Source organism: Drosophila rhopaloa, unplaced genomic scaffold (assembly GCF_018152115.1).
Source record: "Drosophila rhopaloa isolate 14029-0021.01 unplaced genomic scaffold, ASM1815211v1 contig_163, whole genome shotgun sequence".
Taxonomy (NCBI): Eukaryota; Metazoa; Arthropoda; class Insecta; order Diptera; family Drosophilidae; genus Drosophila; species Drosophila rhopaloa.
The window spans coordinates 6,386,632-6,404,108 of NW_025335043.1; the positions used below are offsets into that span (position 1 = coordinate 6,386,632).

Consider the following 17,477-nt stretch of genomic DNA (forward strand, 5'->3'; position numbering starts at 1 on the left):
AACGTTTACCCCATACTTGTATATAGTTTTTTTAAGAGAAATTAAACATATAACATTATGAGTTACTTAACATATTTTATTTTGTACACGTACATACAAAATAATGCAGTTGGTTACCACAAGAAATAAATTGTCAATCTTTCTAATAAGAAAGCATGTACTGCAGACTTTAGAAATAAATTATTTTAACGATTTCAAACATTTTTAAAAATGTATCTAGTATTTCGCTAGATCTTAATCATAAAAAATAATAAAATTCTTTTATAGCATGAGTAAACTGGATGAAATAAATAAAAGATTTTGTTTCTTTTATTTAAATACGGCTTTGACGGGCTTATCTATTATCTAAACAACTCATTAAAGTCTGCACCACAAGTCGGCAAAATAAACTCCTTTTAACAGTTAACACTACATTTTTAGGGCTGCACTTCAACAATATTTTCGAGTGCACATTTAAAATGAACATTATGAGTATTAGTTTTTGCCCGGAGACACTTTTCATTCTACTTGGGCTTCCTATTTCCCTTCCTGCTCCACTCAGACGCTAAGCATTTTCCTATTTGTGTGTGTCTGGTTGTGCCGTAAAAGTGCAAAATTAAATCCAGGTAGTTTATTTTTCAGGTGGTAACCCCATCGGGTGCTGGTCCAGAGCTTTCCGTATTAAGCTCTTGGTTAGACAAAGGACACAGACAGACGGACGAACAGGTAGGATGTGGGCCAGGATTTCGTTGGGTTTTAGGGGGTATAACAAAATGCGCTTTAAATTGTCAGTTTTATTTGTATAAATTTTTGCCATTATTTGGCTTGTCTCGCCCGGATTTCCAACCCAACCTCTGTCAGCAGCTATGAAATATGCAAAATTTGCAGCTTATTGTTGGTTCTTGGCTAAATTCATATACACATATACGAGCAAACACAACAACAGTGTGCTGAGGCAAAAGGAAACTTTTTCAGGATATATTTTTGGGGGTGCTAAAATGGCAAGAACGGGGCTTATCGTGTGAGTGGCATTTTAATATGTTTTTAGCCAAGGAAATAAGTTGCCTCAGCCCCAAACTGCTTACATGAAATGGTTATTAATTTTGCGATTTAATGCAAATGTCACAGAAACGCAGGTAAGTGGACGATTTAAATGCTAAATGCAGCAACATATTTTTGCTTTTCAATTAAGAAACGTTTTGTGTCCGACATGACATTTGGTTGCGAAAACAGACTGAATAAATATGCCTGTGCTGTAGTTTAGTTCGTTTAATTAGTGTAGTTTAAAAATACCAAAAACGATTTTAAATGCCTAGACGTTGAACTATTTCATTCGATGGACACAGTTCATCTATCTTGGCAAGCAGGCCATAAAGCAGCCATTTCAACGTGCCGCAAAATACATACACATCAATGCCTGTTTGGTTTATTTTATTTATATTTTTTTTGGCACCGGCCATCAAATTGCAGTCGTCATATTTGTGTGAGTTCTGTTTCGGCTTCTCGGCGATTTGCGCTTTGAAAAATTAGCTTGTTAATTAAATGCAAGCCACATATGACATCTCGCCGAGGTGCAAGTATCTCTGCCCTGGCATTACCCCTTCCTCCCCATCTCGTGACATAATCCGCAGTGCAAATTGGTGCTCATGTTGCTCATCCGCCACGTTGGCCACCCCATGATATATGCGCACTCTCATACATACTTCACCTACATATATGTGTATAAAAACGTACAACTAAACAGCGCGTGCAAAAAAAAAACTTGACATCTTGAATTTACATAAAATTTGTATGAAAATTCATTCCGTTGTGCCAATGAAAATGTTTTTCTTCCACTTTTCCCCTTCTTTTCCGACAGCTGCTGACGTAGGGAATGTGCTGACTTGCACTTGAGAACCACCATCTTCTTCTCTTAATGAGTCTGCGTGTGTGTTTGTCTGGATTGCTTTCTGCGTCTGCCTGAAGTTCTCCTTTTGCCTTTCCAAAACTCCTTCCTTTAACAACTCCCAATAAGTTTTATAATTTTCTGTCAACCATTTCGAAGGCGGGGTCACAGCACTTGAGGCAAATACTTCGCTGCATTTGCAAATATTTTTCATTTAATTGCTCTTGAACAGAGGACCGGACCAGGACGAAAGTATATTCTTTTATATATATATTTTTTTTTCGGGGCCATATTTACATGGCAAATATTTCGTTCAGCACTGCGGCCCTGGCAATTTGCATTTGTAGTTACTCTGCAGGAATAAAAATAAGAGAGCAAAAAAAAAACAGGCAACAAAAATTTTCGGCAGCTGGCTCTGTTTTATTGACTGGGGCCAGCGCCAACTGCCATCGCTTTTTGTTTACATTTCGCTACTGTTGTTTTTGGAGAATTTTCAACAAAACACTTTACGTTTCCATTTTGCAACAATTTCGCTCGCTGCGCTTTCAAGTGGCCGCCTTCAAGCGTTTTGTCTACCAGCAATTTTTTCGTTGGTTCGATGCAGAAAAAATATTAGAGCAATTTTCCATTCTCATTAAATATATTGCATTTTGGCAGCACACGCGGCGTATGCGTTACGCTTAAGTGTGTCACACATTCCACAGTCTGTGATTGATGGACGCCGAAAAAAAAAATAAAACATATATGCCTACATAAACATAAATAATGAAAGAAAAATGCGTTCAAAAATTTGTGGGGGAAGTCTGAAAAAAATCACGCTGGGAAATGCATTTCAAAAATGAACAAAACTGGAAATGTGATTGAAGTATAATAACACTAGCAACCAGAAAAATTTCACATTTTAAAAGGGCACCATATAAAAATAAAATAATACAATATTCTAAGTTTACTGTATTTTCCAAAAAAAAATATATAAAACAAAATTTGAAAGTATTGTACTTTTGGTAATGTAAAAGCGTAAATTAAATTTTTACATTTGGGATATTAAAACAAAAAACCACTTTGATCTTTGGCATAGAGAAATTTTTGTTTTTAAGTAAAACGAAAATTCACAAAAATTCTCAAAGCGTGTTGTTGAATAATGTTATCTTAAATTGAACCAAAATATTTGGACAGAAACTAAACAAACCCGAATGGCTGCCACACTTGTCAGAAGTCAGACCAAATTATATATAAATTATGTGTGCGGTGTCAGTCGCATTACATCAACGGAATATTAATAAACCGTGACGTGAATGGCGAGTGAAATTTTTTCGTGTGCTTTGACTGCGTACTTTCCTCCAACCAAAAGTCTTTTGGCCGAGTGCGTCCGTTTCAATTAGCATTACCATTACCAATAACGTATTCCTATGCCGACTCCCAAGTTTGAACCTGACACAGTCAGAAGGCATTTGACCAATTGCTCAATCGCTGACGCAATTCAGCGATCGAAGCGCCAATTTTGGTCTACGATGCAATGGCAAATTTGGGGCGACGCTCGTTAAAAAGCCGGGCCAACTCGGTTGCTTGGCTCATGCCGCGAATGCCAATTAAAAAAAAAAATAACAGCTAACACAAAAAAAAAAAGAGAAAAAAAAACGATGCCAATTGAAACTGAAAATTTGCCTAACACGCGCCAACCGATTGTTTGAATTAAAGTCCGGTCTCTTTGGGCTTTTATTCAACTTCTACTGATTTTTGGTGATTGCTCAATAGGCGGATAACTAGCAAGTGGGTCGATGCAGGTCACGTCTGTCGCCCAGATTACATTTGGAAAGTATTATATCGATGTCAGGGCAATATGTCACTGCCTATTTGGGAGAGATCTGATCCGGTCAAGTTTTTCGGCCTGGTCGAAGGTCACATTCCCATAATTGCCACGGAAGGCAATACAACACGTGCCAAATCAATTTACATGGCAATTGCAATCGGCAGTGCCAGCCAAGGATATTAAACTAGAGAGCTGGTCCTTTGCAAATTAGGACACTACACACACATACACACAAACACCAGAGTGAGAGATTTTCTGCCTGTGACAGTTTTCAGTTTTTGCCAACAGGAAATTACAGCGAAAGCGTGTTGCACTGTAGAAGGAAGTTCAGGTGTGAAGGGATCTGTGTGTGGGTGTGTGTGTGTATGTGTGTTGTGACATGTAATATGACTGTAGAAATTGCTCTGGCTCTGAAATTGCAGCATGCGGGTGTCAACAACGAGCTGCAAGATATAAATTCTAGTGTGTGAGTTTGTGCCTGTGCATGTGTTTCGCAAATCAACAGAACGGAAATTTATTTCAAAATACACAAAATGCCATGTTCGCCACTCTGCATCTTTTAATAAGACAAACACTACATCATCGCGGCATCTGAGAGGGGTTGGATAGGTGGAAAATTAATGAAAAGCACGTCACACTCCTCGTATACGTAATGAGCACTGTAATGCAATAAGCCCGACGCTGCTTGTCTATAATTAAGGCTCAGCTCAAAGCATGGAAAGGATAAAATACTATTATTTAAACATTTTCCTATGACCATTTTGAATGCCCCATAACTACGTTCAAATATTCAATCAAACTGATCAAGTTTCCCAGCTCTTTCAAAGGCTGTCCGTGATTTTATGGTAATTAAAGGGAGATAATGGTTGTGGCATATTTTGGGTTTCAGTTTACAATTGCTTTGCACTGATTTTATAAATTTCAATTGCCTTAAATTTTGGAAATGAAGCACCGATGTCAGAAAGCGTATTGTTGTATATACAAATTATATTCTAGGTTTAGGATGCAATCGGAAACTGCCCATCACTACCAAATAACATTTAGTCATGGCCTCCAAGCGAACTTTCCTGAATTGCTTGGCCATTTTTGTCCATTAACCTTAAAGTTACGAAACGCTGGGGCAAGCAAACTTTATGAATGAAATTACTGCCTCGGCAGACCAGAACAGCGGGCAATAACTGACCAGGTTAGCAGTAGAAAAGTGCCACTGCAAAACGGTAAACCTAAAACGTCAAATGCAGGTGCCTACAGCAGCAATATCCACAACAACGGCAAAACGTTTGGCAACGGAAAACGGCTAAAACCCAACCAGAAAGTGCAAAAAAAAAACGAGAAGAATAGATGGCCTTAGGCAAGCTTGGCCAAGCCATAAAACCGGTTGGTTGAAAATCGGGATATAGAAGGGGAAAACAAGGGGACAACATGCCTGCGCATCTGCAAAAACCAAAAGCGAAACTTGAACTGCAGCCCAGCATTTAAATGCGGTTTCTGTTACCTCGTGCAGACATTTTTTTTTTTTTAATATAAAAAATAAGATTTTTTGCTGCTTTCTTAGGTGGCACTTTAGTGTGTCACTGGGCTGCCCACATAGCAGTTTCCATAGTTGTTAATGGCCCAACCTGAAGAAGCTAAAGATGCATCACGGCTGTGAGTTGATGATGATGATGATGATGTTGCAGCGCTGAGGACTGGTTTGCCATATAAATGGAATTTATGCTGCCTTACCCAAAGTCGAAACTCCAACTCCGAGTCTGTCATCAATTGCCTTGCAGCTTTGCCAAATGAAGCATGAAGCGAGTGAATGGGAAAAAGTAGCGCACACCCGCACATACACTGGGAAAAAAGTTCAATGGAATAGTAACTACCAGTATGGTACATAATGTTATATTGCAAGGCAATAAAGTATGCCATTCATTAAAGATGTAATATTTATTATCCATAAAATCATCACAAAAGCATTCCTTTGGATTTTACAATTGTGATTATTACACCAAATATATCTGAGTGTATTTGGTAAGCCCTCTTTCAGCCCCCTTTAAATGGTGGAGGCGATCAACTAAACCTTAATGCCAATGGAAACGTGAGAATGTCGCCGCCTCCGAGTTGAAGATGCACTTTTAGTTCGCTTCTTATTCGGAGATTTTTATCGCCAAATTTCGTTGGGATTTTCCTTTTGTCGCATTTAGCTTGAGGGCCAATGAAAAACTACGTGAAAAACTAACAAAAACGTGAGTGGAAAATTAAATAATTGAAAAGCTACTGTGCGCGTGAGGGGGAAAGTGTGCGAAAAGGTCGATAGATAAATGCATTGTGATTATTCACTGGCTCAGCAAATGAAAACGAAATTGGCCATTGACCACTCGCAGTCTACCATCGTACATATAGGTACTAAATCAGCATCGAAACCCTCGGCGGTAGCACAAAAATCAATAAAAATAAATGAAGACAAATATCCAAAGCACACAAAGAGTCGAAAAAAAAAATAGTACATAAAACAAAAAGCGAAGAGATCTTCCACGTTCCTCAACTTGTCAATAAACAAGGCAAAATGTGAGTGAAAAAAAAAACTCGCACAAATACCAAATAAATTTTTATTTAAGAGCAAATGTTTGGCTATGCAAACGGCGTGCCACCAACAGACAGAAAGACTTGAATTATGGCAGCCGAACGATGCGTTGACAAGACCAAAGGAAATAAAAAACCAAAAATAAAGAGCAACTAGAAAAAAAAAACCAAAGAAATTAAAGGCCCTGTCAATTGGCGCAACATCAAAAAAACATCACAGGAAAAAAAAGAGAGAGATAAAACTTTACTTTTATTTGGCCTAAGTATATATTTTGATGTGGCTTCTTTCATGGGCTAACAGGCATCATGAAAGCGTGTCCAAAGGGCTGCAGCTGCGGATATCATTTGAAATGATGCGAGACCCATGCTAAATACGTGGACCACTCAGAAATATAAAAACTCAGCATGTTTGATGTTCGGCTGCACTTTCCAAGTTTTCTCTTTTAATTGGATTGCGATTATCGAGTGGCCAAATTCCTTTTGGCTCTTACATCGATAACGGAATGATGAAGTACAAAACTGAAATAGTCTATTGAACCAAAAGGACAATCAAGACGGAAATATCACATTACAGTGACACATCTACGCTAAGGTTCATATATACTTAAAGGATTGCACAGGGCAAAGAATTCTCAATTTGGGGATTATAATATATAGGTCACACTATAACAAGCTCTTAAGAAAGTAAAGTTTTTTTATTTGACAATATTTTAAATTGATTTTTTTCAAAAAACTCTAGGGAACTAATTTTTATATTATACTGTTTATACTAATTCCATTTTCATTATATGCTACAAGATTTTTGTACTTTGATCATCGTGATAAATGTAATTGTTTAGATGATAAGAACAAATTATTATGTTGTGTATACTCGTATTTGTTTAGTTTTGTTCTGCTTATTTATTCACATCCTTTACATATTAATTACATGCTGTTTGGATACAGGCATATTTCAACTCCCCCAGGAATTGAACCCTTAGTCATTATAAGCTCATTTATTTCTCATCAAATGGCTTTAACATAATTGCTATTAATACGCTTTTTTCTCTGTGTGGGCAAAAGTCGAGTTCACTTCTCTCTATAGAATTACCCCCGAAAAGCTAGACGGCAATTGAACAGCATTTTAGCTGCGATTTCGCAACAAATAAACGACTCTCATGATTGCAACGATTGCAGCGAAATCGAGACGCTATCCGTTGTTGTTGCCATTGATTGATTTGCGCTTAGACATTAAATGCAATCAGAGTAACAATATTTGTCCTCTGGCCACGCCCCCCTACGCCCAACGAAGTCAACAATAAATAAGGCAAACCATGCCATCCAATCAATGGGGAACACCTCTTCCATAGAAACCTTTAAGACCCTATAGGATTTTTCGACGGGCTCCGAAAAAACACGCAAAGCCCCAAGACGCTTATTAAATTGCCTCGGAAAACAAGGCCCAAACAAACAAATCAAAACAAAAACAAAACACAACAGAACGGAACAGAATGTAGGCAAATAAACAAGCAGTCGAAGCGGAAGGAACTAACGGCTGAAAAACAAAAGCTTACTTCCGGCCACCCATTGCCCCAACCCCCCACAACCTTTAAGTTTATGAAATATAAATGAGCTTTGTGAGCATTCAAAAAGTAAGAAATCCAAAATTACACGCAATTTATGGATGTAGCAGGTGCAGGAAGTGGGCGTGGCCTGGGGGCCCATTAAGTTGGCTTTAAAGAGCACGCGACAAAATAACGCTACACATGGGAAAATTAAATACATTTCGCAGGTTTTGATTTGATTTATTTTCATATTCTGACCCTATGAGAAAAAAACATTGCATTTCAAAAGATGAAAATATTTAAATTGCAAAAAGAATCAAATGTTAAATAAGTGATATAGAATTTTTTTAAAATAGAAACCTAATCTATGCATTAAATTTCACACAATTATATACCACCCATTTAACCTTTTTTTTAATATTTGAAATTACTAATGTTCAAATTGTACCCTATCCCAATAATTTATTTTAATTCCTCATATTTTACATTTAAATAATTTAAATGAAAGAAATTATGGTATTTTAAATACTACATTACATTGTTTTTTTTATATTTTTTTCTCTGTAATTAAAGGGTAAATCATGTGGGCATGGTACGGCAATTACCGTTAAGCGGATTTTAGTTTACACTCTGTATGCTTATACACAGAACTAAGCTAGAACTAAATGCGCATTCTTTCGGTTCGTTTTCATTTTCATTCCCATTCTCAGTCGGGCGTTATTGTTATGACCCACTGGCTTTCCACCTGTCTCGCTCTGCGCATTTTCACACTTGTAAATCAATTAATTTTACTGCTTATTGTTGTTGTTGTTGGACTGGCCACTGGTCACTTGGCTACCGGACTGCATACTACTACCAACTGCCGGTTGGTCATTTAGCCTAAGCGCCGGCTAAGCTCAAAATGCTCGACTGGCCAAGGATTGTGGAAGCCTCTGCAATGCCCAACTCAAAACCCAAAGTGTGTGTTGTGCTTTCGTGTGTGTGGGAACTTTTGTTTCCCTTTTTGTTGTTTCGAAAGCAAATTGTTTGGCCGTAAATGTTGATTGTTGTAGTTGTCGGCGTTGGCCGGATTTTCTGATTTGCTTGAGCGGCGACCGTTGAAATGTAATTAATACGTGGCCCACAACTTGGTCCCACACATTCGAGGTCAATTGTGTGTAAAGGAGCCTCTGCAATGCGGTGGCCAAAAGGTGATTATTATGGCTCTAAAGGTAAGAAAGGGTTAAGAAGCCTGAGGGGATTAATGTTGGGAATTGGTGCAAAGAAAGGATTTTGATTTCCTCCTATCGGGATTTGAAGGAAACCAATTTTAAAACATTAAAATAAATGAAAAAGGTAAAAGATTGAAAGGACTTTTCTCATTAGCTTTATGCTATTATCCTATTTGTCCTTTAATCATAAAAAAAAACAAATTTAATTATTGTTATTTTTATTAGCTGTTAATATTTTCCATAACTGAGCAGGCTTTTTACAATATGTATATTAATTTCTTTGTAACTAAATTCAGAAGGTTTCCCACAATCTGTGCGAAAATACTATTTATCAAATTTTAGGTAAATGTCTAGTTCGATTACTTAAGAAATTTTTTAAAAACCTACTCAAACTATTTAAGTACAATGTCTGAAAAATTTCTGGAAGTCTCACCGCATGGTACATTAACCTTTTGCAAATCAAACAACAGTCAAGAAATCACCATCAGAAATGTATCCGAAAAGTCTGTGACCTATAAGGTGATGCATATTTTTAATTTTTACTCGAATGATTTTGATTCATTATTTTATTATATAAATTTCACCAGGTGCAAACTACAGTGTATGGCAAGTTTTCTGTGCGACCCCGTTGGGGAATGCTGAAGCCCAACGAGCACTCACATGTCCTGATAACAATGTGCAAGGATGCGGAGCTCTCGAAAAAGGGCCGCGACAAAATAGTGGTCGTCTGCATGGCGGCGCCCATCAATGCAGTGGACTTCGACATGACCTCCGCCTTCTGGCGCCGCAATATCTGCTACGATCCGAATATCGAGAAGCACCAGCTCACCTGCCAACAAATGGATGGGGCGGGGGAGGGCGGTGATAGGGACCCCGAGGAGCAGGGTGATCTAAGGACCCGCAGGGGGATATTCTCCTCGCTATCCAGTGTTCGTACGCCTAGCAAGTACTGGCGGTAGTTTTCGGTTGGGTGTGTTATCCTTGCTGCTGGAGTGTCAATTATCCCGCCCGACTGTTTTGCCCTAATGGCTGCAATGACTAAGTAATTGGTTAGCAGCCCTACCTTGCCTTTACGTGTGCCTCTATGGGCCAACATTGTTGATGATGAGCCTTCATTAAAAACTAAGAGCCTGTCTATATGTGTGTGTGTGTGTATATAGGGGGGTATCAAGTGCCTCGAAGGATGCTCAAGCATCCTGGTAACATGAAGTGCGTTTGCCCTCTTACACAACTGACTGGATAAAAAGGCGTGGGCCTGGTTTCCTTCACTGGCAATTAAGCAGACGTTAACTAAGGCTTTTGAACTTCCGATATTCCCTTCGATTGACATTCTAGTGGGTCAGCCAGGTTGCCCAGCAATTAACCAACCAATTTTGTAATTCGAAGCGTTCAGCAATTAAAGGGTTATGGTAGGGGAAGCCTTAAAAAAGTCGTGGTTTGACTTTAATGTGACCAAAAATTTGCTTATAGCAAGTTAAGTTTTATGGTGGTCTTTAAATCGAAAAAGTCAGAGTTTTATTTTTATGTATTAGAAAAATACATTATTTCCGACTTGATTTTTGTGGTATACAATAATTAAAAGTGAGCTTTTAATAATTAAATAAGAACATTGTTGAAACACAGTATTAAGAGTATTTTCCACTTCACAATTGAAGTTACATAAATCCGGCTAGCTTTGTGTATTTTATACGAGTTTTATGGACTAAAAGTATGCTTTTTAAAAGGAAACGAGAGCCAACGAGATAAAGACATTTGGAAATTCTTCGTAAAAGGCCAGACCAAACAGCATGAAAGGCACTCAGGCAGTAAATTAGGTTCATGTCTCAACTATAGTTTTGACCCAAGTCCAAGGGGCCAAAACAAACATTTCGATGATGATGATGATGTGGACTTAGGTTTTGCGAGGGCGTTGCCAAAAACTGGGCACTTGTTCTGCTCGAGCTGTGTTGTTGTGCTTTGGGGTGGTCAACAGCCCTGAACAATGAAGTAAATCATAGCCATGAAATATGTGCCAAGCGGAGGAGACGACTACACCTGGCTGGTAATAATAATGAAAATACAAAATAGCCCAACAGGGCGGGCGAATATTCATCGCTGGCTGATGCTTCACCTTGTGCAATTGCAGTTTGTTTGTCCGAATTTACGACCCGGCACAAAAAGCAAACGTGACCAACAGGGTAACATACAAATATTTTCCTTTTGGCCAAATAAAACACAAAGGGAACAGCGCACACAAAAAATAAATATAAAAATGTAATAAAATTGCAGCTCATGCGAGCGATAAAACGCAACTTTCCACCCTCAATGGAGGAAATCTCAGTCGTAAACTATACAATGACTTGGCACTGCTTAACCCTTTGGTGACCCTTTGGCGGCATCCCCAGTTTTTCCTGCTCTCTGCATGATTTAATGCGTAATTTTCAGGACTTTGCAAAATTTTACGGATAATTTATCATTTTTAGAGGGAATAAGTGGGTGGAAAACGAACTTTGAGCTGGGATTTCACCATTTTTTTTTTGTTTTCGTTGGCCACAACGACACCTGCCTGTGGCAGTTCCACTTTTCCCCCGTGAACCATTACAAATGGCTTTGGATGCGGAGGCCAGGAAGCTAAAATTTGTGACCACAGCCCATTGACATTTGAGATTTAGTGGTGAGTGGACACAGACCATCGACCATCGCCCATCGCAGCCTTAATTAAAATTTCTCCATTGAAATGCGGCCGGAGAATAATAAGCTGCCAGTACAGCCTTCGTTGATAAATGTCCTGGGGATTTCACAGGACTTTCACAAGTAGACTGAGTTTTATGGAAATTGTTTTTGGTTAAAGTGTAGGAGCTAAAATTTATTTGCATGAAAACAACTCCAGAGTGGGAAGTAAATTTAGTAAAAATTACACAAAACTTTTTGGATTAGAACATGCAAGAAGTTTTTATACCCTTGCAGAAGGTATTATAATTTTGGTCAAAAGTGTGCAACGCAGTGAAGGAGGCATCTCCGACCCTATAAAGTATATATATTCTTGATCAGGATCACCTCCTGAGTTGATATAGCCATGTCCGTCTGTCCGTCTGTCCGTCTGTCTGTCCGTCTGTCCGTCTGTCTGTTTCTACGCAAACTAGTCTCTCAGTTTTAAAGCTATCGAATTGAAACTTTGCACACACCCTTCTTTCCTTTGCACGCAGTATATAAGTCGGAACGGCCGGGATCGGCCGACTATATCCTATAGCTGCCATATAACTGATTGATCGGAAATGCCATAACTCTGCTGTTTGTTAAGTTAGGAAGTTGGGACTCTCTATGGGTATTATATTTGGCCAATCAATCCGACGTACCAAATTTCATAAGGATCGGCCGACTATATCCTATAGCTGCCATATAACTGATTGATCGGAAATGCCATAACTTTGGTGTTTGTAAAGTTCGAAAGTTGGGATTTTCTATGGGTTTTATATTTGGCCAATCAATCCGACCTACCAAATTTCATAAGGATCGGCCGACTATATCCTATAGCTGCCATATAACTGAACGATTCGAAATGCCATAACTTTGGTGTTTTTAAAGTTAGGAAGTTTGGATTTTTTATGAGTATTAAGAATGCATCATAGGAATAATTTTGGAGAATATTATTATAGAGAATTCTGCAAGGGTATATCAACTTCGGCTCCGCCCGAAGTTAGCTTTCCTTTCTTGTTTTTTTACTGGAAAACAACTGCCATCGAACTTTTGTTATGATAAAAAATGTTGTTTAGACAGAGATTTAGGTTACAGTCTAACTAAATAAATGAAGCATAAAGTTTTCTAAAAACTTTTCAGGAGATGCATCAAATAAAAGAATTTGGAGTATATTCCACTTGATTTCCTGTAGTTGTTCATTCTCAGAAGTTGTTCAAAAGTTCAGATTATCTTTCCCAATTATCTTCCCAAAAATTCGTATAAATACGTAGCATCCTAGTTTGTTCGAATTTGTTACTCATGTAAGAAATGCTTCTCTTAATTAAAAATTACCAAACTATGCATGCTTGGTCTGATCAAATCTGATTGAAATGCAATATGCATTAGGGTTTGGGGGTCCATCCTTCCTCCTCACTGCAAACTATCTCATCGAAAGCAATTAAAAATGTAATGCATATCCTGGCCTTTGAATTAAGTTCTCCCATCCCAGTTCGAGCAAATTCTTGGTCTATAACTTGTGCCTTGTGGCTTTTGATGACCTCATCCCACACATACATTATGCAATAGCAAATATTTTGAAAATTTTTGATATGAGAGTACTTGCAAAATATGCATTTTAAGCAGGCTGACTTTGGTAAGGGCCAATATGGAGTCGATTTTGATTATCAACCATCATTTGCATGCGGGAAGTACTTGGACTTTGCTCCCCTTTGACCCTTTTGTAATTGGAGCCAAATCAGTATGGATTTATCAAGATACACACGAAATTACACTAAGCGAAAATATTTAATGATTAATAAAAAGGGAACTTGACTTCACAGCGAATATGGAAACCATTTTCTATGCGAAAAACAAATTATTACTTTTTTTTAAAAAAAACTCCAATTCCTTTTTAACACCCATAAATCAAGACTTGCAAAATTAATTCGCACTATCAAGTTCCATCGTGTACAAACTCCAATTAGTGGAAATAAGCTGGTTGTTTTGCTGCACTGGATTTTGATTTATTCGCAGGTGCAGAGCATCACAGTACAGTCTCCCCTCGACATCTTGTAATTTGTCGTCTCATCTGGCAGTGTTCCTTTCGCTCCGGGTTTTCCATTCCATTTACCCCCTACCCATAACTCACACACTTTGAAATGCAACACATGGCGACTGCAGAGATTTTCCCTTTTGCCCGTGTTTTTCCTCTTGATTTTTTTGCTCCGTTTTTCTTTTCGGTTCTTTGGCACTCAGAGTTCCTCCACATTGCTACAATATCCTTTCTGCTGTCTATTTTTATCCCCGAGCACCGAGTTTCTCTGAGTTCTCTGGGGTTCGTTCGCATTATCACCCAAGAGTTGGGGGGGATTCCGAGTGGCGAGTACCGAGAGAGCTGTGGATTTGTCGTAATTGTGTATGGAGTGTTCTCGTCCATCGCAGCTCCGGCTACCTCTTTAATACAATTTCCTCTGCCTCTTTGCAAGCCCCTATTCCCCGTTTAATGTGTGTTTATTTTCCTTTTTTCTGCCTTTCTGCTGCTCTTGAAGCAGACAACCCCATGCTGCGTTTTTGACTGTCTACACCGCACAGAGAGAAACATATATTTTATAATAAGGCACCCTACGGTACGTTAATATACCAATAAAAAATGTTAATTTTTATTGAAATTATCACTAATTAGTTTTTAACAATAGTTGAGATTTCCATAAACAGAATCTGGAACACTTTTCAAAACAGAATATTAAGATGACTGAAACCTACAGATGTTTTTAATTGAGTTATCGTTTTGTGGTTAATGGAACCCTTTAGAAAAATGAAGTCTTTAATCTTATTGCATACAAGTTTTTTTGAAATAGCATACACAAAATGTAAGTGTATATTTCTCAACCCCACAACCTTATGTTAAAACAGAAGCACAAACAACAGCCTATTCCAGATCCCTTGGCAGTCTGAAGTCGGAGGCCAAAGGCATCTAAAATTAGACTCCAGACGTTGTCGATATGGCAGAAGTTTGCTCATTAAGCGACCAATGGCAATGGTACCGTACATGCGGTACAGCATTTTAATTTGTAGAATTATGTAGAATTAAGGCGTAGTGAATGATTCATTCAAGATTGTCAGTCTATACCTTTCTTTCAGCATATAGAACTCTTGAACAAAAATTAAAGAAAGAAATCAAGTCTAATGGTAAAGCGAATAGTTGATCGCCATTTTGGCAATAATACAGCTGCAAATGACCATTATTAAAAAGTACTTATAGAAGTCCAGTAAAATAATAATAAATGATTCACCGATAGCATTCAAATAGTCCTACTTAACTAAGGGTTGTGTTAGTTAAGTGTTTAGGGTGGTTTTTTACGTGATTTCCCAATTATTTATTATGTTGAACATACCTGAAAGAAAAAAAGAAAATACCTTTATTAGATAATACACACAAAAATTTTATTTAACATTAAGTTATAAATTTTCGCGTCACATGCAGATTATTTGATTTAGCCTGCGGTCTGGTAACTTTCTGACAAGCGGCAAATTAGTTTGCCATTGCAAATAGTCATATTTGTATAATATTTTGATAAGAGAGCTTAGTTGAGAGCTTACTTCAACCAAATTACTATAGATTAATATGAACAAATATTTTCCATAAAATTTATTTGAAAAATAAGCACAAGCCTGAAGCTGGAATAAAATAAAATATTACGCCCCAGAACATTCACATAAATCCGCTTATTTTCACATGAATTGAGTTCAAAAAGTCAAAAGCAAATATATAAAATTCACCCCAAAAACATCTGCACTTCAGCGCAGATTTGTTGCGTGACAAAAATGCAAAGCAAAAAAAAAAAAAGTTTTAAAAAAAACGAATGGAATAAATTATATATAAATACATCGAAACATATATGTGGGCTTTCCAATTTAAATGTGCGTAAATTGTTTGGAATTCCCGTGCCAAAAACAGATTCTCCCGGGTTGTGTTTTTGGCATTGTCTGCAGTCTATAATGCCGTAATACATAAAAGTATTTGAAACGTGTAAACAAATAGGGGGTATGGAAAATGTTTCAATTACAAAATTAAAAATAACGAAATACAAAAACAGAGAGAGAAACATTTCCGCCAACGACACACTGTTCTACGCGCCCCGTCCCCATTTTTCTCACTCATCTCGCAGCGAATGAGAGGGCTGAGCTCTCGGGTCTGGCCATTTAATCAGTTTAAATTGACACTGGGGGTCAAATTCATTAAGATAGAATTCCTTTTTGTTTTTGCTTAGCTGCTGGGCGTTGGCTCCATGCGACAGCGAGGCAGCAACGTGAAAACGTCGACGAAGAGACGACGGCGGTGGAATTTTTAAAATCATAAATTTCCAAATATACATAGATGGGCGGGGGCACTAAAGGCATTTTCCATTAGCATTCCATTCCTTGCGGCAACTACGCAACACCTACACCTAAGCCATGTAATTATTGCTTTCCCGGAAATCGCCTAAAGCGCGACTGAAAATGTAAAAAACTTGTAAGAATCGTAAAAATTAAATTCAAGGCAAAATGTTTATAGATAACTTTAAAAATAGCAACGATATAACAACCGGAGTTGAGAGGGGGGAAGCGCCTTTTGCAGGATATGCGTGACTGGCATCGAAATTAAACAAAATATTTTAGCGTTCAGTGTCAAACGAGGCGAGAGACAGTATGAAATGGGTGGAGATTGTGGAGGTGGTTTGGCGTGGATACCGTCGACGTGGCAACCTATGGAAGAGGCTTCTACTCGAGCGAAAAAAAATACAAATACATAAATAAACGTAATGGCTTTTTACAACAATAACAACAGTGATAAATCTTGCTTAATTGAGAGTCAGGCGTTCGAATTACCCCTTAAAACATTACAAGTTCAAAATTCAGACGAGGGTTTTTATTTGTATCTTTTATATTATAAAGAAGAATAAGACAAGAACACCAAGCTCAAACATATAAATATAAAAGCATTTTATTACAACAGTCTTTGTGTTATAAAACATTTAATGGCTAAAATATTATTGAAATAAATCAGTTTTTAACTTTACAATAAAATTAATTAGTAACTTAATCTTAGAGGTCTGGTTCGAAAGAATTTACCCTTTGCCTTTTTCTATAATTAAGAAAGGAAAAATGTACTTTGAAAACACGGTTTGAAACACCTTACAATTTATACAGCCAATCATTTTATTTGTTACAGGGTATTTCCATCACTAGTAGCTACCAATTTATTTTCAGCCTAAGCTGACGTAGAGGGGGCGTGGCTGTGCCAAGGCTTTGCATTACTTTGATTTCCAGAAAAAGCGTTAACTTAACAAAGATCTATGGCACAAATGTGTGTGTGGGCGTGTGATTAAGGGCTTCTTGGAGCGAGTGTACACATGCGAGCACGTGTAGAAATTAAGGAGGTGTGGGTGCCCAGGGGGTAAACAGTCCGTCTTCCCTCCCATTTTCACCAGCATATGCACATATTTCAATAAGCTTGTCATAATTACATTAAAAATTCCAATGCCAGGACCCGCAGCGTTGGAACGACGAACGATCAAATTTGAATTGCCCAAATTGCCCTTTATTAGTTTTTTCACACACACTAAACAGGGCGAAATGAATGCCGGCAGAAACAATAACAACGGCGATAACCCTAAAAAGTAGAATAAATGCTTTCCACGGTTGTAAATAAGCGACAGCAGCAACAACAACAATCAAAACAATAGCAACAACAAATTGGCTTGCGTGTTTTGGCCACATTAAAAGGAACTTTCGGTCAGGAGCAAAAAGGACGGCAAGAGACGTGGCCACTTTTAGTTTTTATTCGC

At 37.9% G+C, this 17,477-nt stretch overlaps 2 protein-coding genes across 23 annotated transcripts in view; one reads left to right on the forward strand and one right to left on the reverse strand.

Moving 5' to 3' along the window:
- Positions 1 to 17,477, reverse strand: part of LOC108051389 (sex determination protein fox-1) — a 123,869-nt gene that overhangs the window by 27,671 nt on the left and 78,721 nt on the right. The window lies entirely within an intron of this gene.
- LOC108051391 lies at positions 9,277 to 10,131 on the forward strand. Of its 2 annotated transcripts, XM_017133498.1 has the most exons (3): positions 9,277 to 9,336; positions 9,396 to 9,513; positions 9,582 to 10,131. In XM_017133498.1, the coding sequence occupies exons 2-3, from the start codon at positions 9,400 to 9,402 to the stop codon at positions 9,951 to 9,953; spliced, it is 486 nt and encodes a 161-aa protein (XP_016988987.1). In that variant the 5' UTR covers positions 9,277 to 9,336; positions 9,396 to 9,399; the 3' UTR covers positions 9,954 to 10,131. The 2 variants fall into 2 exon arrangements, with proteins under 2 accessions (XP_016988987.1, XP_044313489.1); XM_044457554.1 differs by lacking the exon at positions 9,396 to 9,513 and having other exon boundaries at positions 9,281 to 9,336.

What these genes read in the sequence shown, in the direction of transcription:
- LOC108051391 (XM_017133498.1), top strand. Translation starts at nt 9,400, where the DNA reads ATGTCTGAAAAATTTCTGGAAGTCTCACCGCATGGTACATTAACCTTT. An exon ending in AAAAGTCTGTGACCTATAAG is followed by an intron (nt 9,514 to 9,581) that starts GTGATGCATATT and finishes AAATTTCACCAG; the next exon opens with GTGCAAACTACAGTGTATGG.